This window comes from Salvia splendens, chromosome 21 (genome assembly GCF_004379255.2).
Source record: "Salvia splendens isolate huo1 chromosome 21, SspV2, whole genome shotgun sequence".
NCBI classification, from domain to species: domain Eukaryota; kingdom Viridiplantae; phylum Streptophyta; class Magnoliopsida; order Lamiales; family Lamiaceae; genus Salvia; species Salvia splendens.
In genome coordinates, this window is record NC_056052.1 from 7,861,143 (window position 1) to 7,888,019 (window position 26,877).

General features: G+C 37.3%; 1 protein-coding gene across 1 annotated transcript; it reads right to left on the minus strand.

The window, feature by feature from the left end:
* Positions 1-2,212: 2,212 nt before the first annotated feature.
* LOC121785017 (shaggy-related protein kinase eta-like) lies at positions 2,213-7,084 on the minus strand. The gene is made up of 12 exons (XM_042183340.1): positions 6,907-7,084; positions 5,887-5,979; positions 5,554-5,613; positions 5,191-5,463; positions 5,031-5,105; positions 4,893-4,949; positions 4,607-4,747; positions 4,458-4,508; positions 4,288-4,383; positions 3,421-3,504; positions 3,142-3,243; positions 2,213-2,790 (listed from the first exon to the last, which is right to left on the minus strand). The coding sequence occupies exons 1-12, from the start codon at positions 6,919-6,921 to the stop codon at positions 2,689-2,691; spliced, it is 1,149 nt and encodes a 382-aa protein (XP_042039274.1). The 5' UTR covers positions 6,922-7,084; the 3' UTR covers positions 2,213-2,688.
* Positions 7,085-26,877: the final 19,793 nt, after the last annotated feature.

A 26,877-nucleotide genomic window follows, 5' to 3' on the forward strand; every position in this document is an offset into this window, starting at 1 on the left:
TATGCACGGGAATCAGCACGGGTTTGCGGGGATGTTGGGCAGCATAGATTGTATGCACTGGGAATGGAGGAACTGCCCTGCTGCTTGGAAAGGGATGTACACTACTGGTTTTAAGGCCAAGAATCCCACGATGATCTTTGAAGCGGTAGCTACTACCGGCTGTGGATTTGACATGCCTTTGGAGTAGCCGGGTCGAACAACGACATCAACGTCCTCCAGTCGTCGCCCCTTTTCAACGACCAGTGCATGGGCGTTGGTCCGACCGTCAACTTCGTCGCCAACGGCAACCAGCACAACATGGGCTATTATTTGGCGGATGGGATATACCCTATGTGGCCCGTCTTTGTGAAGACGATCAGGTGCCCAGCAGATGAAAAGAAGATATATTTTGCGGGTCGCTAGGAGGCAGCGCGCAAGGATGTGGAGCGGGCATTCTGGGTGCTACAGGCTCGATGGGCGGCAGTGAAGCGTCCAGCACGGCTGTAGTATGTTGACAGCATCGCCGACATCATGTACGCATGTATTATCATGCACAACATGATTGTCGAAGATGAAGGTCCAGCACTGACTGATTGGACCAACGATGACGCAGATGCTGCGGGTTCAAGCCACGGCGTGGCCACTGGCAATGTCCGCATGGGGATACCCCACGACGATGTCGAGCGAGTCTGTGCATTCGCCGACATGCGCCAAAAATAAGCCCATGTTCGACTCTAGAACGATATTATTGAAGAAGTATGGCAGCGGAGGCGTCGTCGTTGATGTGGGGGTGGGCATTATTGAAATGTATTTTTTAATTTGGTGAAATGTACTTTTCTTTTTTTTATTAATGGAATTTTTTCCCTATTTGTGTCGACTATTTAATTCCGTAAATTTCTTACTTACGGAAATGGTTTAATCCGTGAATTTGTGAATTTTTTTATTGTGGGAATTCCTTCGGGAATTCCTCGGGGAATTCCGTTTGACGTGGCAGTGCAGTGAGAAGTTCGTATGACGTGGCAGGAGGTGTTTTTGGGAATTCCGCGGGGAATTCCGCCGGGAATTCCGCACCACTGCTGATGCTCTAATGGTGCAGCTGTCTCTGTTTATTTGCACAAGAGTCCGTGGTTGGCTGAAACGACGTCGGAGCAAAGATTTCCCTCACATGATTTTTAAATTGTGGTTATTACTAGTACTCCCTTCGTCCCGGCTAAAATGACACATTTCTTGTTCGGCACAGAATTTTAGAAGTTATTGGTTAATGTGTTTAATTGGTTGTAACTATTAAAATAGAGAGAGAAAGAAAGACGAATGTTTTAATAGGAGTGACAACAAATGGTTAGGTGTATTAATTGGAGAGAGAAAGCTTCCAAAAAAAATGTGTCATCTTAAGTGGAACAGAGGGAGTACAATCTAGTACTCATGTTCCATGTTAATTGAGTCATTTTACTATTTTGAAAAGTTTCAAATTAATTGAGTCATTTCTATTTTTGGCAAAAGTAATCATCTCTCTTTACTTTATTCTCTCTTCATCTCTCTTACTTTATCCACCATCCGCTTAACTAAATATTCTTATTTTCCGTGTCGAAAAGAAACGCCTCAATTAACAAGGAACAGAGGGAGCATTGCACAATAATTGCTCACCCGGAAAAATAAAAATAGATGTCAATGATGTCATATTTATCATCTTATATCCCTCAGTTCTTGGGCGGTACTTCCTCCGTTCCGCTATAAACGAGTCACATCTTTTAGATATATAGTATTTAAAAAATTTATATTTAAAGAGTTAAATAGAAAGAAAGGGATAAAGTATGAAAGAGTAAGTGGAAGAGTGAACAAATTATAAAGTAGATCCCATAATAAAATAAGAGAGAAAAAATATATTAATATTTTACTCCATTTGTTTCACTATAATTGAGGCGTATTCCAATTTTGGTTGTCTCATTACAAGTGACATATTTCCTTTTATAGCAAAAATGCAACACTATCACTCTTACCTTATCATCTCTACTTTTTTCTCACTCCTACTTTATTTTCTATTCATTTAACCACTAAACACCACTCCATATAACTCACTTACAGTACTAGAATAAAAGGAGTACAAGATTTTAAGTGAGACAGTGAGTGTAGTATTTTCTAACTTTAGATCTATTGGGAAAAAAATGAGTCATCTAAGATTGAAACAGAATATAGGTAAATACTTGTGGAAGCATAGATGAAAACAAGGGGCAAATGAGTAGGAATAGAGAAAACTTGGCATAAATAAACAACATATTTTCTTTCACAAGGGCAACTGTAACAAGAAGAAACAAAACAGAAACAGAAGAGAAGCAAAAGACAAAATAGGAAAATAAATCGAACCCACCATTTTTGGTTCAGGCTGGCTCCTATAGGACAACATCTATTCATACACTCTCATCATATCTTTTGCCTGTTACGTTTCGCTTTCTCGCGCGTAACCAAACATATACACAAAAAGGATCTCCCCTCTTCCAGGTACACTACTGCCCGGAGACAACTTTGTAGGAAAAACAGCTTGATGGAAGACACAATCCAGATCAGCCTGCAACGGGATTGCCTCCCCCCTCTGTTCTGCCCTCGTAGCTCAACAGATGCCATAGCTAACCCCTCCCAGTTAGAGGTGTTATCCAACCGTTTTAATAGTTCTTCAACCCATTAACTACTGTTTTACTTGCAGATATAACTATTTTACGTCATTCCCTCATAGGATGCAAAGAACTGTAGGCCCATTTGTCTTTTCACGTGGTCGGGTATCAGTTTGCTGATGAGATCTGGAGATGCACCAGATAACTATACACAGGGAAGAAGACAGTAAAGTTTAATACGATAACTGGGACTAATCAAGATATTATAGCACTGTTCAATATAGGAAGCAACTCTATTCACCATTAATAACCAAACATGCAGAAGATTTAACTTCATTCTGCTTAACTAGCCTTCAGATTTTCACTAGTATTGTGCAGATGTAGGTTTCTCTAAGGGGGTCCAAATTGAGCACCACCCTTGAAATTACCATCAAGAAATGCATATATTCCAAGCTTGGTTTATGTAATTTGACTGCTGGTATGCTCCGGTTCACTTAAAGACATAGCTTGAATCGATTCTTTACTGTAAATGCAAGATAATATAATATACACACACCTCCTGTTTAAAGTTCAAGAGAGGCGGCAATGGGCGGCCATTTGGTAACCGAGCATTAGGTTCCCGTAGCTCATCAAAGAAAGGGTGGGCACATGCTTCAAGCTACAAGAAGAAGCATCATTTTAAAGGATGTGTATACAACGGCATGCATATATATTTGGAATGCATGTAGGCAGCAACTTACATAAAATATGAAACCAAGAATCAGATGATATTTACTTCAACCAAGACCACATCAATTTTTCCAAACAGACAGCAGAAAACATAGAAGAAACTCACCGCAGTGCATCGAAGATTTGGAGAGTATTGCAGCAACCTGGAAGTAAGATCTATTGCTTCAGGAGGCATCCTTTTTTGAAACACCTGAAGTTGGCATGGGTATGTAGCAAGTCAATAAACAAAACATATGAAAAATATGCAATGTTTGCATCACGGCTCTCAGAAGGACACTTTCAAAACTAGAAGTCTAGAACAAAATACAGAACATAAGCAAAAATGTAACACATATACTATACATCAGCATCTGCACCATTCCACAATACGCAAGGACAAGAATCCCACATAGCTTAGATTGTTTGACAATTGTTTTACCTTTACTCCTCTTCCCCTTTATTTTATACATACCATTTTCAAAATTACTCTACAATGGGCTTAAATAATGTGCATGATTATGCACGTTTAGGCTTAACTAAGGGGATCTCAAATTCGGATTGCAGTAAGGGGTCTAAATTCTCGCGAAGAAACCAGATGTTGTATAACATCGTTGCACAATGCAGATCCACTTGGATTCAGCAAGATTTTCCATTATGACAATCCAAAGCAACACACTATTAAACAAACTTAGCAGTCGATACTGCAAACTAAGAAAAATACACCAGTGAGGTAAAGATATCAATGATCATTCCATCATCTTTTGAGCACAAAGATAAGTAAATACACAAAAAATTGTCAAAGATTTGACTTCACCAATAAGAGGAACTATAATGCAACTTAAGTATGTATTTAATCCATGCTACCCTCTTCCCATACTTCTCAACCTTCCCCAATTCAGGTATGCCAATTCTAGTTTACCAACTATCAGAGGGTAAAAAGCATACAGCATCATTAACAAGACAAATAACCAAATTTAAAATGTGGAAAGTATACCTTGTGCCAAGGGTGTGCTTTAATTTGGGGAAATCTAAAATCGTTGTAGTTTGGATTCATACAACGGATTTCCTCTCGTGTTGGAGTTCCAAGTACCTAAAAGAGATATAATATAATTTACAGACAAGTTAATGCACAACATCCCCTCCAAAACAATGACTAAATTATACCTTAATGACTTCCACAAGCTGACCAACAGCATTTTCCCCAGGAAACAAAGGCTACAGATTGCAAAATATATATTATTAAGTCAGATGACCATGCTAATAGCCAGTGAGGGTTTCAAGCATGTACTTGTATGGATACCAAGATCACTCACTTGACCCAGAAGAAGCTCAGCCAGGACACAGCCAGCTGACCAGATATCAATGGAAGTAGTGTATTCAGTTGCACCAAAAATGAGTTCAGGGGCCCGATAAAATCGAGAACAGATGTATGATATGTTTGCTTCACCTCTCACCTATTTAATAATCAAAGTTAAGCAATCATAAGTACAAAAACAAAACAATTGAGACGCAAATAACTTCAGTAAAAAAAATAGAAACTAAGAAGCTATCATCCTCATTTTATTTCCAAATCATAGGGAGCTCACAAAGATCACTTACCAGTACTTTGGCACTTCCAAAATCACAAATCTTGACCTGATGGGTGGCAGGATCAACCTACAACGATACAGAAAACAATATCAATATTATACCATTCATTTTATTCTATTTGAAAGTGTGGAATCTATTTATCCCCACCAAAACATTTTGGGGCTTCAAGTCTCTGTGGCAAACACCAGCAACAGAATGCATGTAAGCCAACCCTCTGAAAATCTGCAGAATATATCCTAATTATCACATTGAAAACAAAGAAACCATTAAGTTGAAACTTGAAAGCACTACAGACAGAGTTACTTACTTGGTAAGTATAGAGTTTCACGTAGATGAGTGGCATTTTGTGGTTTGCATCACTATAATGCTTCAGAACACGAAACATACTTTCTGGAACATATTCCATCACTAAATTGAGAAACAGCTCATTTTGGCTTGTAGTTGAAAAGAAACAATGCTTCAAGGAAACAACGTTCGGGTGATCCATAGTCCGCATTAGCTGCAGTTCACGATTTTTATATCTTCTGTCTTGCAATACTTTTTTTATAGCCACAGTCTCTCCAGTTTCAATGCATTTTGCCTAAGTCAAGTAAGATATATAAAATAAGTTTCTGGAGAACCGACAACAAGACATAGGAAACTAGCACCTATAGCCTATAGATGTAAATACCTGAAAAACAATTCCAAATGAACCAGTCCCTACAACTCGCTCTGCCATGTAACTTACTGTCTGCATAGTAGAAAAAAATGAAATTAGATATAAACCAATGTTTCCTTCTTCCTAGATATTTTCTCCTTGCAGAGAAAATGAGGTGTAAGAACCAATTTTAACCCCTGTGCCAGTTCCTCTCAAACTTCTATTGAATACTCAAAGGCCACTGAAGATAGGCTTAATTTCAAGAGCTAGACTTAACAGTCTTAGCCAAACCTTACAAGCTTCATACAACCCAAATGACCAAATCATCTCAACTGAAGCAAAATTAAGCTGAATCAATAGGCTTACCTGCTTAGGTTCCCCATTCTTTCCCCCAATGGTGATCGAAATTATGTGACCAGTGACTGTACCATTCCCATCCATCACAGGAGCAGACATCTCCTGTATAATGATCAATGCTCGAATTAGAAAACACATTACTCCACTGCTATTAAAGATCAGCTATGAATGCAGTTTCAACAGATATGCGCAGTTTCTACAGATATGCACATTTCGCAAGAATACACACTCTAGCTGAGCAAAGATCAAGGGCATAAATCAAGAAAAATTATGAAATCCATAATTGACAACCAACACACAAATTAGCCAGAATAAATTTCCAATTAGCAAGAAACATTGGAACTTAAGCATCGATCTAACTCTCCAAGGCCATAGAAACTTTCTAAAATTCTCGTAGCTCGTCTTAAAATTGAAAACCTAGGCAAATCATAGATACAATATTAGAAATGAGTCACTCACCCCTCTAAAAGGCGAGGGTTATCCACACTTATATAGAAGAGATAAGATCGGGACAAGATATTAGAATTTTAACACGCCCCCTCACGTGTGGGCCGGAATGACACATCGGACTTCCATCACGTGGGTAGGCAAGAGAAGAGATAAAGAAAATAAACTCCATCATCGAGTTGGGTCCGCTCTGATACCATATTAGAAATGGGTCATTCACCCCTTAAAAGGCCTCATAAGGGGGAGGGTTATCCACACTTATATAGAAGAGATAAGATCATCACCAAGCCGATGTGGGACAAGATATTAGAATTTTAACACACAAGACCGATACTACAGCTCCTGCACAACGATTACAAGAAACAATAACCTCAGGAACCAAAACTATAAAAATCAGTTAAATTGAAGGCCGGAATTCCACTGGTTGAGAAAAAAATAAACCGAATACAGAAAATGCAGATCTGCAATATCCGGAATTGTGACGATGGGAAACAGAAGATCTAAAACGGTGCGATATTAGGAATCAACTAACAATATGAGCACAATCGAAAAGCGAAATCGAAAGCACAAAAACAAAATTACCTTATCGTCGGCCATAACGGTAGAATTCGTGCAAGCAAATCGAAAGCGAAAGCCTCAAAAAAACGGTGAACGTAAAAGGAGACTTTCAAGTCTGCGATCTGCGCAACATTTTGGCGTCGATGATTGAGAGGTGATGATTGTCGGTAGAGAAAAGGAAAAGAAGAAGAAGCGAAATACAGAGAGAGAGAAGGAGAGAGGAGTGTTAGAGGGAGGGTGGTGGTGGTCGGGTTGCTGGGTCCCACAAACCAAACAGCATCCCATGTGAATCCCTAAGAGCATCTCCAGTGGGCGGACATCCCACTCGGACATCCACTAGGATATCCCAAAAACACCTCCTGCCACGTCACTAGGACATCCCACCCCCACTGCCACATCACTAGGACATCCCATGCATATCCGCCCTTCCCATCGCCCTTCCCACTAGGACATCCCGCAATAAAAAAAATCATAAATTCACAAATAAAACAATTTACGTTTACGGAAATAAAATTTGACCGAGAATACGAACGGGAAAAATTAACAACTTTATCGGAAAAAACATACATGATTCGAAAAAAAAAATTACACACTAATAAAAAAAAAATTCATACATTATCACGTCAACCCCTCCGAGTCCAAACCTCTTCGATAATATCCTGCACGAGCCGTATATATAGAGTTTCAAAAAAAAATAATAAATAAAAACGGGACGTCCGACCGGACGTCCGAGTTGAAGCCACAGTGGCGGACGTCCGCCCGCCCGTCGCCGGGATGTCCGAGGACACCCGACGTCCTCACGGGACGTCCGTATCCGACCTCCGACCTCCCAACGGCGGACGTCCCGTCGCCCTTCCCGGTGTCCGACCGGACGTCCTACCGGAGGGGCGCCATAGGAGATGCTCTAAGGGTTCGTTTGGTTGTAGTGATAGTACTGTGTTTGATAGGGTTGACATATCTAATCTTCCAAAATTGTGTGCTGAGATTTCTCAATTGATGTTTGATTGCACCGATAGCATTCCCTTGATAAGTTTCATGGTATTTGTTTGGGAATGAAAAACTATTGATACAAATATACATCAACCAATATGACCTTATAAACATAACGTGTTGACACATTTGTCCTTATAAACCCTATTTCTTTTTGTGAGATTTCATTTAAAAAACCCGCCTACATCGGCCCAATTTCGCGCGGCTCTTCGACATTCAACTCCATCGACGGCTGCTGCTGTGTTGGGGTCCGATTATCGGCCTTCCGTGGTTTCGTGTTGACCCACCACAGGTACGTTCTGAAAGCTGCTGCTGTGTCGTGGTTTTGGAAGCTTTCATTTTATGTGTGAATGCTAGTCATCTGTGAAATGTTTCATATAAATTAGGTTGTGCCTCTTCATACTACAATCGACAATAGGTGTGTTCTCGGAGTTGTGCCTCTTTTGATTTCATCATATAAAAGTTGTGAAATTTTTTTATATAAAATTAGGTGGTGCCTCTTTTGATTTCGTCGCACAAAAGCTGTGAAATGTTTCATATAAAATGTGGTTGTGCATCTTTTGATTTCGTCGCACAAAAGCTGTGAAATGTTTCATATAAAATTAGGTTGTTCCTCTTTTTGGTATCGTCGCACATTTGTGAAAGTCCAACGTTACTTTCTGTATTCATTGTTGTGTTCTCGGAGCTGAGCTCGACATCTGTTGAATTCAATTAATCATTATTGATTCACCAATCTGGTGTGATGATGTTTTGTCTGAATCACTAATACATTCTTTGGTGCAATATTAGTCTTCCTTCAAAGAGCCTTCCACTTGTGTAAAATGGCATCCCAACAGATGGGAGGTAGTGATGATGAAGGTCTCCCCATGCCAAAGGGTACGATTACTTCACATGAGTGGCATATGTTTTTTGTTGTTGTGTTGACTATGGGTTGCAGGTAGCAATGAGTTGGGCAGGAGCAAGTCCATAAAATCGGACAGGTCGAGGTGCGTTTGGTCCGTGCGCGAGGAGGAGATCCTCATGGCAACATTGAAGGAGTTGACAACGAATGGATGGAAGTGCGATAATGGATATCGAGCTAGGTATTTAACTCGTATCAAGGAGACGATCAAGTGTGAATTCCCAAATACTGATATCTGCCCTCACCCCCACATCTATTCGAAGATAACTACTTGGAAGCGAAACTATGGCTCCCTCAAGATGATGCTTAATCATAGTGGTATTGGCGTTAATTCGGATGGTCAGTACAAGATAGAATGTGACGATAAGCAGTGGGCACAATTCGTTAAGGTTGGTGCTAGTTTAGTTTCCATAATAATGCATCTCTGATTAGGTTGAAAATGTGTGCTTTTGATTGAATTTAATTGTTTGTCAAGAGGCAGTTGATAGATATGTTTATAATAGTTGTGACGATTACTTTGTGCAGAAAGACTCAAATGCAAGGTACATGAGGAACAAGGCTTGGCCTCAAATAGAAGACTGGAAAGAGGTATTTGGTAATGATCGTGCTGGGGGTGTGAAGGTTGTAGATCTAGGAGATGCAGTTCAAAAAATCTATGGAAATAAAGTTGACTTGCCCGATGAGGCTGATAAATCCCATCCCATGACATTTGAGGAGCTATTCCCCGACGAAGTCTTCCCCCTGGTGTTCTCCCAGAGATGATAGACGAGAGTCAGTCCACTACTGAGGGAGATGGGGTTGGGGCTGGTTCGAACTCAGGAGCTGGGACTGGATCCAACTCATGAGCTGGGGCTGGTTCAGGATCAGGGGGTGGGGTTGGGGCTGGTTCTGGGTCAGGGGCTGGTACTGGCGCTGGCTCGGGTTCAGTGGCTGCTGCTGGCTTGAAGTCAGGGGCACATCCTGCTACTGTGGAAGCTCCGAAGGTGCCGAAGAAAGTTGTTAGAAAAAGGAAGATGGAGGATATTATTGATGGAGTCCTTTCACTGATGAGTCAGATCCACACTGACACAAATGACCGCTTGAAAGAAATTTCAACTAGGATTGGTTATGACTTCGATCTTAGTACTAAGCGGACTGAAGTTTTTGATCAACTGAAAGACATCCCTGGCCTAACTTTGAAACAACAATTCTATATATCAATGAAACTAGTGAAAGATCCGGAGCTTATGGATCTCTTTCTAGGATTGCCAGAGATTGCTTGTGGGGCCTTGGTCTTTGACCTACTATAGATTGATGGGATGCTTTAGTCGAAGAAGGTATGAATGTTCTGTATTTTGGATAACTACATGGGAGTTTTTTTGTCAACGATACTACTGAAGAGTTGTTGAAGCATTTACACATGGTGATGGTATATGTTTGACCACAACTCTTTTCTGTTGTAGAATTTTTTGTATCTATTAAAACCATTTCGAACCTTATGTATTAGGTGAATGTGTATGATATGCTCTAACCTCCCAAACTTTTATTGGCAACCCATCATTTATAATACTCTATCCAGTATCAGTGGGTTAATTTTCATGGGCACTCTCCTATTCCTATGCATTCCTATGTTTCCCCCCCTTTTTACCAATCAATAGGGTTTCCTTTTTATGAGGTTCTCGAGCAAATTCCTTGTAGACGGTTGGTTCTCTGGCTCTCCAGTGAGCCCCCTTCTATTTTGAACCATATGATCAGACTCCCATTCATAGTTGAGTACCATGTACTATTTTATGCAGCTTCTTACTTTATGAAATGAGAAAACGTGTATATGTTGCAAACCATTTCATCATGGATAACATAGATCAAATCTATTACATTCCCGAAGCTTCAAACTTACTAATTACCATTACATAGACTAATACATTGCTAAAACTACATCTCGTGACATAACGTGTGCCTTAAACATCACCTAACCCACTTGATGCATCATCCATAGACAAAATATTTTATAAAATTCCTTTATATACTAGCAAATACGAAAGTGCACAACAACCAAAACACTATGAGCCTCGACATGCACACAACATCATGAACCTACGGGGCTGGTTTATGTGAAGCCGGGCACAGACTCCATGATGAACACGATGAAGCTTTGGGTGACACGATTACATCCTTGTTTGTGGGGCAATAGCGATTAGGAGACTCGTAAGACGTCGTTCCATCGAAGCATGGAGCTCCAACATCAAAAAGCTTACGGCGTACTCGTGTGGAAGGGCCCGACATCGGTGAGTTAACTTCATCTGAATCGGCGGGGGATTGATACGTAGACACGCGAACTGGTGCGTTGGGTTCCACTGTCTCGGCTAGCACTATGACCTCGATGGTGTCGGAAAGTGTAATCACCTCGCGAGGGAACTCATCTTTGACGTCGAATAAGCCAAACAAACTCTCGAGAAGGCAGAATTCGGGCTCGTCCCGATGGTAGTAAGCGCCTGCCGAGGGATCCATCTCTCGATTCCATTTGCCTCGATAGAAGAACGTTGCTTGTTGTGGGATTTGGGACTTAATTTTTCAGATAAAGGTGTTGAAGCTATGGTCGCACTCTTCCCCTTATATACAACAATCGCCCGTGACTGCTTCCTCCAGCGACATTAAATTGGATTGGTTGAGAAATTACTCCGGTAGATAAACGTCAAGCCTAATGTTTGAGGGGTCGCCGACCTCATTTTTTTTTACTGTGGTATAGCACCTCATGGACAGATGTAGTAGATAAAGATGGAGGCATGCCATAAATATAGTGCATACATATTTATTTATATAATGGGTATTACCAGTTCAAATCATCCACACCCATTCCATGTAAAAAACACACGTGTTGATTAATTAGATACGATTGTTGGCATGGTTTGCAGCCAAACATATTTATTCTAAATACGCGTGTTAAAAAAGTGTTTGCATGTATGAATACAAACACTAAATTTGTTTCGACATTTTTGGTGGTGTAGTTGTATATACTAGGTTATTATGTTATTTTTTTAGTGGAATTATACACGCATGATGTAGATCATGGAAAAGTGAAAAACCGTCTATCACCAATTACTTTTGTTGAAAAATAACAACAAAAAAATTTATAAAACATGTACAAATAAATTGATTTGATTGATTTTTAGATAATAACATTTTATATTACATGTACAACAAATTAGCAAATAAATTTTAATATAACGTGTACAAATAATTTGATTTGATTGATTTTTAGATATTAGTTCTCACCAATTTCTTCTCTCCATAAATCATTCTCCTCTCCAGATTCTCTACACCATTCGTCACCCCATTTCTTCCAAGCAAAACCGCCCAAAAAAAACTGCCCAAGAAAATGCTAATTTGCAGTTAGAATTGAAGGGGTTTGCAGCGGAAGCGTGCATGATAGAACCGATCATATGAATTTGATCTATTTAGCATATTACTTAGACAAATTCTATTCGCGCAATTATCACATGCATCATGCTCGTAACTTGAATTTAAATCATGCTTTAGAACAAATAAATCCTAAAACATGCATACTACGGAGTCAGCCAATTTACCTTGTTGATTCTCCAAAGAATCGAAGATGGCTTGCGTCTTCTCCACGTGAAGATCTTCAGAACTCATCCTCGGATCTTCTGACTGGTGTCCCAGACTGTATACTAATATTTGTGTGGGCAAATCTCACCAGAATACTAGGACTCGAATAACGAAGACAGAACTCTACTCACGGAGGAAGTAATTTTTGAACTCTCTCTCTCAAAAAGGAGGGGACAAAAATTTTAATGAGAATAATTGTCCTTTCTGTCTCCTTTATTCTCCTATTTATATTAAGTCACATATTGGGCCCAGTCAGGGATCTAAGGAAGACCTCTTTAATACTCCATTTGTCTCACATTATTTGAGTCACTTATTTTTTCACTCATTTTGAAAAAAATATACAATAAATAGTTAAAGTAGAGATAGTAAAGTAAGAGAGTGTCACGACCGCATTTTTGCTAAGGATAGCGAAAGCGGGTAAACCGCGACTAATGAGAGGGATTAAAGAAGCGGGGAAAGAGAAGGGGTAGAAGTTGAGAAACTTGCACAACGGCCAAATCGAATAGATAGCATAGAAAAGAAGCCAGGTACTTGACTACATGCTTCGAAGCTAGAATGTAACAATTCATCAAATAAATCAGAGTTTGATGGTGAGATTCTACGATTCTCTCTTCACAAAAGCAAAGCGGAATAAGTCCTTACTAAACGACTTCGTGTATGGAGACACGAATCGTTGGAAAATCCACTTGATTATTTAATAACATCGACTCCGATCATCACTCCATTCTCTTGACGTTCAACCTGCACATTTATAAATACATGCAGGGCTGAGTACAGGAGTACTCAGTGGACACGTGCCGAAAAGCAAAACATACATTATATACAGTTGTCATCCATCACAGTAACACACGGGGGTTTTTCTTAAAAGGCCCGAGCTTACTAAATTCTTTTGTGAGCTAAAAGTTCGTCTGCAGACTAAGTTCTTTCATCATTCATCATTCCATTCATCATCCATCATCCATCATTCATCATTCCATTCATCATTCATCATTCCATTCATCATTCTATTCATCATTCATCATTACATTCATCATTCATAATTCCATTCATCATTCATTTGTTCCATCGTTCCGGGAAGGTGGCCACCTTCCGTAAACACCATATCCGGCCAACCCTCTTGGATGGCTCACAGCCCTCGCGCGCTCTATTCCAAATCGTAACGTTTTGGCTTAGCCAAAACCAACAAACATACAGTCCAACAGATAGGCCTCGAAAACAAACATTTTATGGCATGGCAACAACTTAAAAAAATAATCACAGCTCCATTTTGAGAAAAGATGATATTTCATAATTTCACAAGTATTTGATTTATCTCCACCCTTATGTGCTGGATATTAAAAGAAAGCCCACAAAACATACTTCTCATAAAAACTGTAAACATACTTTAAACTGAAAGCTCGCTAAAAATACTTTAGTTCGAAAGCCAACCTGATATGCTTATTCCTCAATTCAATTAGTCGTGTTGGCCTCACTTTGCCCTCGAGCAAAAATTCCCTTGTTCTGTTGATTCCTCTTGGTTCCTTGGCTGCCACTCCTTGCTCCTCTCCCTTCCCCTTGCTGCACTCTTTGGTATTGTATGAAGTTTATGGTGTCGAAGTGGTGGGGAGAGAGGAGGGGGTGAAGGCAGCTTATATAGTTCTCATTCTTGGCATCTTGTGCCTGAAATCTTGGGAAGAAAGTCTTCTATTTTGAGGTTGTATCTTAGCTCCCTTTCAAGCTTTGTAAGTAGGCCATCTATGCCTTTTTGGTGTAACTTATGGTGTTCCTGCAGGAGCTCTCCCTTTTGGGGCTTACTATGAGCTCATGTTCTAAACATTATTTGTCTCTACTCCCTTGTTGGGAAATTTGGAATATCTCAGTCTGTTGTCCATTCCTTGGACTTGGTAGCATGATGACATGTTGCATTGCTCCCATTGCTATTTTTGTGAAGCTTCAATTTCTTAGTTTTTTTATGTGAGAATCCTCTAACCTTTTTTTGGTGTTTCACTTGTAGGGTAGGGATGGCTTTGTAGGTGTATGGGTTGTCCCTTTGGAGTCATGTGGAGGCCGAAAATTGAGAGAGAAGAAGAGAGAAGAGAGAAGAGAGAAGAGAGAAGAGAGAAGGAGAAGGATTGCATTCCATTACTTGATTTAGTTGCTCCAATAGACTAGTATCCAAGTACTTATAGTTTGGAATCTCTAAGATGCGAAGCTGTATTATAACTATTGTGTATGCACAAAAATCTCACACATATCAATAAGATTGTGTAGTCCTTTTTCATTTATCTCTCCAAGATATTCTCCTAAGTTATTTCACAAGGAAGTGCACTAATTTACTTTCTTTTCTTTTGCATCCACAAAATTTCCAACAATTACGCCACACACTACTCCCACTAGAAATTAATAATACTAATTAATCCAATTTATCTCGAAAGAAAGGAACAAAATTTCGGGGCGTCACGGAGAAAAAATACGAGCGAGAAGACTCTACTCTACATTATTCCATCTCTTACTTTACAATCTCTCCACTTTAACTATTTAATACTTCTATCATTTTTTCAAAATGAGTGCAAAAAATAAATGACTCAAGTAACGTGGGACAGAAAGAATATATTAACTACCCACTTAGTCCCATAAAAATATGTGCATTTGAAATGATACGGGAATTAATGCACAATGAGTAAAGTAAGAGAGAGGAAGAAAATGGTAATTAAAGTAATGTTAGTGGATAGTGAGACCCTGTTTAGTGAGTTATAATGGTAAGCTATAGTGGTATAGGTTGTAAATAAATTGATATATATATATATATATATATATATAGAGTCTCATTATTCACAAATCCACTCTTAAAGACCGAACCACCGAACCATATCAAATTAGGGTTTTTAGATCTAGTTTTTTTTTATAGATGGGAGACACAAATTTATCAATTATTTCCGCCTTCATCACGAGCATATTTTAATTCATCCGAAAGTAAATAAGTCATACTAACATGTTACGAAGATTTAACTTCATTCCAGTAGGTTTTTACTTCATTCCAGTAGGTTTTTACTTCATTCCAGTAGGATTATTACTTCATTTCAGTACGTAAATGCGGTTTCGCCGTCGCGTGCCGTTCTTTCTCTCTACAATATCTATCACCACCGCCACAACGCTGATATGATGTAATAAACACATGGAATGATGTAATAAATTATTGGAATGAAGTATGTGTAGAAGCATTTGAAGTCCTACTGGAATGAAGTAAAAACCTTATCCAATGAAGTAATAACATTTATGAATGAAGTAATAAACGCACTTGAATAAATTGCATTTTTAATGTAAATAAAGTAAAAACTCAGGTCAATGAATTCAAATGAAACATATGTTGAATTATTTCAAAACCTAGTGGAAGAAAGTAAAAACATGTTGTAGTTTCAAGGTATTACGTACGGAATGAAGTAATAAACCTATACAATGAAGTAAAATGGGCTTGTAATGAAGACCGAAAAATTTACACAGCAGCACATCTCATAAAAAAAACTAGATCTAATGGCCCAGATTTGGTCTCTAGTTCGGTCTTTAAAATTGGTTCGACATTGATCACAACTATATATATATATATATATATATATATATATATATATATAGGTAATGAGTTGGGGACAATTTCTACAAATGAAAATGTCCATATTTTTATGAGACGAACGAGAACAAAAAGTGCATATATATTAATTTATCTAGTGGTGTTATTATTACTTTGTTTGTTTCTAATATACTAAAAAAAGTCACTAGTAGCTAGCAACTTATAATTTTGTTAATTTTTTTATAGTAAGACATTCAAAAGGAAAACGTGTTACTTAGGGTGGGACAGAAAGAGTATTTGATTGGACAAAATTGACCCGCATATTTGTATTCTATATATCACAAGAGCCTTTCAATATCATAAGAGCATCCCCAACTATTCGCACTAAACTCAAACGCATTTTAGTGCAAATGTTACATTAGTCCAACCATTTATACTAGACTCAAACTTAAAATAATATTTTTTTTACTCACAAAATTTTTAAAAAAATGTAGTTTTATTTCAGTATAAACCTAAAAACAAGATATTTTTACTCGAAAATAAAAAAATAAAATTAGTTTTGGAAATGCATTGGAGCTAATTCACTATCTTCATTTAGGTTGTAGTGAATGCTATTTAATTAAGCAAGTATATAATTTTAGTATCTAAGCCAAATAGCACCTAGCAAATGGAGCCTTATTACATTATACTCTATGATTTGATCTAATATTGGATGGGGTGAAAAGTGGTTTTCGTCCCTATCTAAACTTTACTAGCTGATGCACAACTGACTAAGAATGTCTGATGTGTTATCCAATTTTTCAAATTTTATGGTACAACTTTAATGGTTAATAAAATATGACACGAAAGTAAGTCAAACATGATTCTGTATTATCCGTGAATATGGATATTTCAAACATGGAGTATTATTTTTGTAAAAGTAACAAATATACCACGAAGAAGAGATAATTTAGTAGTTGGTTCATAATAAATAAGTGTCTCATAATTTTGGCATATTGATGTACACTAGTATAAACGGATCGACTTAGGTCCGCAACAAGGAAAATTGTTTAAATACGTCTAACACTATCATGTACTGGCTAAAGCCCTCAATAAAAATATTTTTTAAACATTTTGCTTTTATATATTTTTTAATATTTATACAAGTTTAATGTAAATTATAGTATAAAAGTCTTAAATAATCTAAAACACCCAAAAATATAACTTTTGAACAAAATTTAAAAATCACAGTCTATCAATATTTTTTTCTACATTGTATTTTCTTATACACCTACATTAATCTCAACAAAATTAAATAACTATTATCTATTATTCTATCATATGTTAGCGCAGTCTTTATCTTATCTATCCCCATTACCTCAATATTATTTCAATGGATATTAAGAGATCATGGATTAATTAGATTTTGATCCATGAAATTAATTATCAAGAACTTTCATATATTGTTAGCCGGATCCAATTTTTTACTAAATTCAATTGAACTTAATCCTTTTTAAATTGTACTCCTACTATAGAGTATAAATAAGGGTTAATCCAGTTCAAAACACGATAACTTTACCTAAGCTCCTAGCTTTTATCTTCTTATAAAATATGAAATCTTATGCTATGATTTTTTTTTTCAAGTTATTAAATACAAAGATTTTAAATTTTGAGTCGTATTAATGTATATTAGAGTATTTCCTTTTTCATTGTCAGCACCTACTTTAAAATTGATCCCACCTGTTACCTACCTATGCCGACGTCATTAGCCATCAAATTTATTTATTTTTTTGAAAAATAAGAAAATTATTACTAGAGGTTAATTTATACTATAAGCTGGTTAATGAAATCAGATTAAAAAGCAGTGAAATGCTGACACCAAGAAAATGAATTCTCAAACATAACTTGATCGAGGTATATCCGAACTGCAACTTACTCACTCTAATGGAAAACACATCATATTTGAGAGTGACACTCGAAATACCAATTTCTACAATCAAGACGTCCAATTAAATTTCTATCTAGCATTGTATTTTGTTATATAATTACTTAATATAGTTGAATAAACCTAACCGCTACTGAATCAGCTTGCTTTTAAATGACTAAGAAACTGTATAAATAGAGATATATGATCATAAATCCACTCATAGTTTTCAAGAGCTACTATGACTAAATTTTAAAAAAAATGGTGAGTTGCTTCAGATACTTGTTAATGTGGCTTGTGATTTGGCTACTGCTTTCATCTACAGAAGTTGTTGCAGCTCGGTTCGATAAGAATATAAGCATAGTGCGACGAGCCCTCGAGACTCAATTTAGTAAGCAAAACACGAATCAAAACGACCGCGACCGGCCTACAAGAGTTAGCCCTGGGGCCCAGATCCGCATCACCATAAATTTTTTCTAGGACTCGTGGTATGTATATATGTACTGTACAAGATATATGTTAAAGTTTTCTATATACATTTCATAATTTGAACTGTTATTAAAACATTTCAGTTGTATCAATTGAATGTTGGCCTCTGTGTTTTATGACATCTTGTAATATACATATGATATGATATGTGTAAAATACCAAATGGAAGATAAATGTAACAATAATATTGAAGTCCCCATCGATGGATATCAACCAAGTTGACCTCTCATAATTTGGAAATCATTTTTTTTCTTTTTTGTTGTTTGTTTTCCTGGGCGTAAATTGTACTACTTCAATTTTAATAAAAAAAAATTGTCTCATTTTACCATGTTGATAAGTGTTAATTTCAAACTTTGAAAGTGTTTAACTACCTGCATTATAATATAGATTTTACTATCCAATCATATTATTTCAATTATATATCTATTTCTCTTTCTTACTTTTTTTTCAATTTTACAATATTAAAACTCACATCATCTTCAAAATCTATATTATAAGGGATAGAGGGGTAGTATAATTCAGCCAATTTTGTTCGTAAATCAATTAACTGACATGGGAGTAGGGGTGTCAGTGCAACCTGTAACCCATGGGCTGGCCCGAATAGCCCGCTAGAGGGTTGGGGTTGAAAATTTTCAACCCGATTAGTCTGCACCCGATTAAACCACAACTCGATAGGGCCAGACCCGAAACCTGATAGGCTAACCATGGTGGATTGGACCTAGGTACTACAATTATTGTCTACTATTTCTTCTAATTTGACACATATTCGACATTTCATTAATTATTTTTATAACATCAAATCATAAATAACTATATAAAAACAACATTCAATTTTATATTTAATATACATGTATGATAGATATTAATATAATAAATAAATAAATAAATAAAATTCATATTAACTATACAAAATATTCTATTTCTAAATTATACTTTAAATTACTTAAAATATTTATTTTATTTATACATATTTTAAATTAGTACTTATTTAATTATGTTTGATTTTAAACATGTATCTTAAAATTATCATAATTAAATTATTTACATCCTATAAAAATGACTATTTTTCATCATTATGTATTGGATTGACTACATGTTAATTTTATCCCCAGCAACCCGATTAGCTCGCTGGGCTAGCCCTAAACCCGAACATTTAGGGTTAGAGTTGAATATTTATAACCCGATTAAGCCGCAGCTCGAGTAGGGTTGACCCGAAATCCACTCGGCTGACCCAATTGTCATTCCTACCTGGGAGCTACGCTGTGTATGGAACCAAAACCGGGACCAAAGCACTTTCACTTAGTACATTAACAGATCTATTAACCAATTCACCTAGACTGATTCAAAAATGCAGAAATTGAACTGGGAAGGATTCGATTTTGGGTCTCCAGCTTGTGAGGCACCATGTCTTATCGTTTAGGCCACTCTAATGCTTTAACAATATTTTATTTGATTATTATTCGATCCGCGACTTTCAGGTTGGATTGCGCTATCATATAATTATCATATGATGTTGTATAAGTAGTATTGTAATTACCAGTATTTACTCGTTTGGAATCCATCTCCATTATAAGCATACTTGCTAGCCCAACTAATTAGGGTTGGAACGGTACGGTATACCGCGCCGAAATGGCCATATCGCATACCGTACCGTACCGTGCGGTATGATCAAAAACCATACCTTTACCGTACTGCTTTTGTCGGTACAATTGCGGTATACCGAAAAGCCGGTATACCAAAATTTAGATATTGTTACCGTACCGCTTTTGTCGGTATACTGTACCGTGATTTCGATATACCACAATATGCGGTATACCGCGGTATACCGTGATTTTCGGTATATACCGTATTTGCGGTATACCGTGTTATTTGCGATATATACCGTAAATTTGCGGTATGATGCGGTATAACGCGGTATACCGCGGTATATACAAAATGGATACCTTTACCGTACCTAAAACTGTCGGTACGGTATACCCTACCGAAAAGTACGGTATACCGAAAATTCAGTATTTTCGGTATTTTTTCGGTACGGTAAGTGCGGTATTTCGGTATATTTTCCCAGCACTACAACTAATAACCCTTTTTAAAAGTAATTGTCATGTTGCACTTAAGATCTTTGGGATAGTGGATAAAAATGGATTCAGGTTAAACGAATAACTGAAATCCTGTAGCTGGAAATGCACTTTGCAACATGAAAAATCTTTTTGTAAAGTAAAGAATCTTTTTGATAAAATTAGTAATAATATCTCATTGTTAAATATACCCGCCTTCTATTTTTATTCATTATCTTCTAACCGAATGGAAAATAGTTACATACATATATATTTGAAATGGACGCGACTACCAATAATTTGAGACGTGTTTTTATAAAAGTTATGAATTTATTTATATGATCAGTGTAAAAAAAATCTTTACTTAATTATTTTTATAATAGTTAATATAGATAATGATGAGCTATGTTTATTTTTTTTTCATAAATAGATGTACCAAATGAAGATAAAATATGAAGAAATTGTGTCTAGAAAAGGAAAGTAAAAAATGCACTATTTTTCGGAATATAATGTCTACAAAAATCGCAATGTGGCTTACAGATAATGTTTAAGTAATTTCAGATTATAATGTCTAAAAAAAGCACTATTTTTAGGTTGCAATATTGGTTTAAAAGGTAGTAAATGCAACACTTAATTAATCAAATTGTGGCCCTAATTTTGAATTAGGATAAACATCAAATTGTTTTTAGCAACTAGCCCTATAATCGATGACTAGATCGCAACTTTGATGCGGCAAAAACAGAAAGAAACAACAACATATCTCGGCACGCAAAGGGAGTGCGATCTCACAAAGCAATCCCATTTGTAACACTCAGACAAAACAACTCTTGGATTTTCTCAATACTTCACAAAAAATTAAATGCATGCTTTTGTCCATCATGATCAATATTTTAATTTACAAAATCCAATTTTTTTGTTATATAATGACCCGAGCTCTCCTTACATTTCACAACACAGTCGAAAATTCTCACAAACAAAATGGCAGCTCCAAAAATATCCATGTTTTTATTAGTGCTACTAATGTCTTCAAATGCTTGCATTATTGAAGGGCGAAGCTTAGGAAATGGAATAAACAGCATGAAAATAATGCGTGAATTGTTGGTGGGATATCCTAAGAATAAGATAGAGGCAAATGGTAAGAAGGTTATAACTAGAGAGGCGCCGGAGGGGCCGGACCCTCAACATCACTAGTGGTCTTGACTCGGTTATAACTAGAGAGGTGTTGGAGGGGCCGGAGGCTCGACATTACTAGGTCTACACTCCAATGGCAAAATAATCGGACGAGATCCTTGTTTGATTATAGAATTGTTGTCACTTGTATTTTGGATGTTCTTAATTCTTGGGACATTTTTATTGAAGTACACTTGCTGACCTTTAGTGCCTAATTCTCTGCTTTTATTAAATTTTGTCAATGGTGAATGTTCATGTTATTTGTGAAAGAAAGGTGCGAAAGCTATTGACACACACAAACTAGAGATATATTTGGAGAGAGAACGCTGAAATTGGCATTTTTCATTACTTCAAATGTAACCAGATGCAATAGATATATACTACATTCCAATGACCTAAAACATTGTACTAATCTACTTTAACAAACTCTGCAAGACATGTTTCCTCTTTAAACTGCGCAACACCACGTCGAGCCAAGTACACATGTGGTCCTCCATCTTAGCTGGCTTTTCGGCGGTTTCAACACGTGTGAGGTTGATCATTGGCTCCTTTTGTGCCGCACACTCTTTCCTCTTCTTTGTCTCATTCTCAGCTTCAGCTCTCGTGAAGTTCATGGTTGTTCTGGTTTGCGCACAACGTACTGCAGCTTGATCAGCTTGACAGTCCAGTCACTTGAGATCACGGATCGCGGCTTGTTGATCAACTCGGCAGGTGGCGGCTTGATCAACTCGGTTAGTAGCGTCTTGATCAACTTTGTTATCTCTTTCAACTTGATCAACTTGGCATGCAGCGGCTTGACCAATAACTTGATCAACTTGGCATGCAGCTGCTTGACCAACTTTGTTATCTCTTCCAACACGCCCCCTCAATCCGAGTGAGGCTAGAGATATTATTCCCAATCTTTCTCTCAGCTTCACGAAGGGTTGTCGACTCAGGGGTTTAGTGAATATATCTGCTATTTGATCCCCCCGTTGGAACATGCCTTAGCTCAATCTCCCTGCTCAGAACCTTATCTTGAACAAAATGGATATCTGTCTCAATGTGCTTAGTTCTTGCATGTAAGACAGGATTAGACACCAATGCAATCGCACTCAAGTTGTCTACCTAAATCACTGGACTCCCTTTCTTCTTAATCTTCAATTCACTAAGCATAGAAGACAACCAACTCACTTCAGCAGCTGCTTGAGCTAGGCTCCTATACTCAGCTTCTGTGCTGGATCTAGCAACCACAGTTGGCTTTTTAACACACCATGAGCCAAGGTTCCTTCCATGATAGGCACACACTCATGTGGTGGATCTCCTGTCGTCTAGGTCTGCTGCCCAATCTGAGTCAGAGAACGCACAAACCTCACCAGTAGACTTTCTAATTTGAATTCCATATTCTAAAGTCCATGAAAGATATCTTAAGATCCTCTTCACAACCCTCCAATGTGTGTCTAATGGTTCAACCATGTACTGACTCAACTTGTTCACAGCAAAATTGATGTCTGGTCTGGTAATAAAAGCATATTACAGAGCTCCTACAATGCTTCTGTAGAGTTTTGCATCGGAAACTGGTTCTCCAGAGTTTTTGCTCAATTCCGAGTACGAGATCATTGGAGTTGGACAGCCCTTAGCTCCTGTCATGTTAGCTTTCTTTAAAAGATCTTTGATATAGTTGTATTGGCAAAGATGTAGACCTCTATCAGTAGTCTTAACAACTTCAACTCCCAAGAACAGAGTCATCTCCCCAAGATCTTTTAATGAAAAGCATGAGTTAAGCTGAGATATCACTCTCTGAATGGAGTCTTGAGAAGTCCCTGTGATGAGCATATCATCTACATACATAAGCAAGTAGATAACCTCCCCACATCTCTGTCTGATGAACATGGAAGCATCAGATTTGCTCTGGGAGAACCCAAGCTTGATCAAAACAGAATGACAGTGAAGAACCATGTTCTAGAAGCTTGTTTTAGTCCATAGATTGCTTTGTTGAGTTTGCATACCAAGTGAGGACCCCCTTGTTCAAAACCAATTGGTTGTTTCATGTAGATGTCCTCCTTAAGCTCACCATTAAGGAAGGCATTATTTACATCAAGGTGAGTCACTGTCCATCCGAGAGACACAACAAGACTAAGGATAATTCTGATTGTAGTAGGCTTCACCACAAGGCTGAAAGTCTCATTAAAATCGAAACCAGACTGTTGAGAGAAGCCTTGAGCCACTAATCTTGCTTTGTATCTAGCAATAACACCAGACAAGTGAAGCTTAATCTTGAAAACCCAAGTGCAGCCTATAAGATTCTTGCCTGGAGGAAGTGTTGTTAATATCCAAGTTTTATTGTTAAGAAGTGCATTAAATTCACTCAACATAGCAGATTTCCAGCAGGGAATAAGTAAGGCTTCTAGAGCTGATTTAGGAAGACGAGATGACACAGAAAGAGTGAAGACTCTGGGCTTAAAGATTCCAGATTTTGATCCGGTTGTCATTGAATGAGTTGCCTGAGTGACTGCTGGAATGATTGGAGGGACATCATGAGGTGAGGAATCAGGCGACTGGACATCAGGTGATAACAGTGGTGAGGACTGCAGACAGAATCTGTACCAGATGAGTGATCTGGTGCAATATTTTCTCTATGAGGAGAAACAATAGGTGCAAGGATTGAAGGCAAGGAAGAATGATCACATGATGATGGTGGTGGAGCAACAGTGGCACTAGGAGATGGAGAATTTTGAAATGGAAAAACAGTTTCATCAAAGATGACATCTCTAGTCACCATGACTTTCCCTTCAGGCAGAAGAACTTTGTATCCTTTGTGAGAGGAGCTATAACCTAGGAAAATCCCTTTAACAGACCTTAATTGAAGTTTGTGGTTTTTATAGGGTCTAGTATAAGGAAAACATAAACAACCAAAAATTTTAAGTGCTGAGTAGTCAGGTTTGGAGTGAAAAAGAGCCTCAAATGGGGAAATGTTATTGATGATTTTGGATGGCATAAGATTAATGAGATAAACAGCTGTGACAAATGAATCATCCCAGAATCTCTGTGGAAGATAAGACTGATGTGTTTTCTCTCAGCCAAACCATTTTGATTTGGTGTGTATGGACAGGATACTCTATGAACTACCCCACTCTCTTTCAGAAAAGGAACTAATCCCTGATACTCACCTCCCCAGTCTGATTGAAGTATCTTAATTTAAATGCATGGACCTATATTTTAATATATATGTATCTTTTAATATTAGGTTTAACTTTGAGAAAATGCTTATTTGGAAACTAGGTTTGTAGTTTAAACTTTAAAGGATGATGCCTAGATTATCCTTTTCTACAGTAATAAATTACTGAATATTACAATAAGTATGTAAGTTGTCTGAAGAAATAACGTGTAACGCCCCACTTTTCGAACCCTAAAATTTTGCATTTAATGTTTTAATGCCGTGAAGTATGTGGATTTATTTGACGAGTGAATTAATTACTTGATTTCTATGCGACCTAATTTTGTTTTGGAGTTGAGAGGTGGAATAGTCAATCTTGTCGAATTGATGACGTGGCCTTAATTAATCGATGCGGAATGAAATATAGCCGCAAATTATATTTTTATTTTGGGGAGTGAGATTTTAATAGGATCATCAATAATTGCCTTACCCATTTTATTGGAATTTTCGACCAATATGAATTTATGGAGAGGAATTATTTTCTTAGATTTAATTATTTGCTTGGGATAATTACCCAATTAAATCCAAAGCCTAATTATCCTATTTCTTGATGAAAGAATCGGCCCCTATTATTCCTAAGGGAGATTTCGAAATCTCCTAGCTTGTGGGAGAAGAAATTATTCATTATTTATTTTGATCCCTTAATTATTTCTTTCCATGTTTTAATTGGAATATACTAGCAAATCTTGCCTTATCTTATTTTATTCAAGTTTTGGAAATTTATTCCTTGTGGAGGGAGCATAAAAATCGCCTACTCCTTATTTTAATAGGGGGATTTTATTATTTTATTCTGCTCCGTATTATTCTATTCTACTCCGTAAAAAATGCCAAATTAAATCATGGGCTAATTAAATAAGCCAAGATTGGAAATATTCATCCCCAAATTCACGTTAATTCCCTCCCCCAAATCTCCCCTAATCTCTTTCAAATATTCATGCAATTAAATCTCCAAATCTTCCTAATTAATTGGGAGCCTATTCTAATCCTATAAATAAGAGGGGAAAAGAACCCTAGCCCCCAAAACTCACGTCCCTCTCTCCCTCCACCCGCCCCCTCCCCTCTCCAACCCTCTCCACTTGTTCTTCTATTCCATCCTTTCATTTGGCCAAGAGTTGTTGAAGAATCAAGAATTATATTCGTTTCTACCGATTGTTTCGTTCAAGAAAGGTACAATAAAACCTCTATTCTTCATTCCTCTCCATCTAAACATTCTTTTGACTCCCTCATGCATCTAGTGAGTATAGGGATTTCAAATCTAAGGATTTAATCGGTGGGAATTTGTGTTTGTATGTGTGTATGCGTTTTGAATTAATTGTATGGAGATTTAATGAATCATTGGTGAATGATGTATGATTATATGAAAACATGAGTGTGAGGACTCTTTTAAGCATGTTTGTGTGTTCATAGCATGAAAAGGTTGTGTTTGAATGAATGGGGATAAAACCCTTATTCGAAATTTTTAAAGGCATGATAAGCTGTAAGTTCGGACAGTATGTTCCGACATGTATTTGACCGACCAAATGAACTCCGATTTGATCGATTCTTTTTCCTGAGTAAACGTCATGATGTCTTCTGTATTTTGTGCGAATTTCAACTCATTTGGACGAAAGATGAATTTATGGTGAATTTTTAAAGTTGACTGCGCATTTCTGGCAGTGAGTTACGTTTTCTATTTGACTGACCTAACAACATTATTTTAACATGATTTTTAAACGGGAAGTTATTTGATGAGTCTACTGCGTGGTGGTAAAAATTTAGCCCTAATGGAAGTCGAGTGAATTTTTAATAATTTTTATAAAATGGTTGCGCAGTGCTGCCAGATTTCTACCTTTACAAAAACACTATGTTGTTATAAGTGATATACATGATTGATATATGTGATGACATGATGTGTTGTTCAAAGATGGGAAAAGGGAAAACGATAGGGACATGCATAATATTAAGATATATACATTATCTAAAGGTGATAACTCGTGCGCGAAGCGTGATAACAAAGGAAAGGCAGTAGTTGGTATCTAAACGGTCGAGGTGGGCTTCTTTTCTACCCTACACTATGTGTGGGCTTTCTTTTACTAAACTCTTTTACGTATGATTGTGGAGCTATAAGGGTGGTTTAAAGTATTTATCATGCCATGATTTGTTTTAACG

Bases quoted from the DNA above. Each gene is read 5' to 3' on its own strand.
- LOC121785017 (XM_042183340.1), bottom strand. The intron at 5,106-5,190 runs GTAAGTAACTCT...TATATTCTGCAG, and splicing joins TGAAACTCTATACTTACCAA to ATTTTCAGAGGGTTGGCTTA. The intron at 3,505-4,287 runs GTATACTTTCCA...TGCCAACTTCAG, and splicing joins AAGCACACCCTTGGCACAAG to GTGTTTCAAAAAAGGATGCC.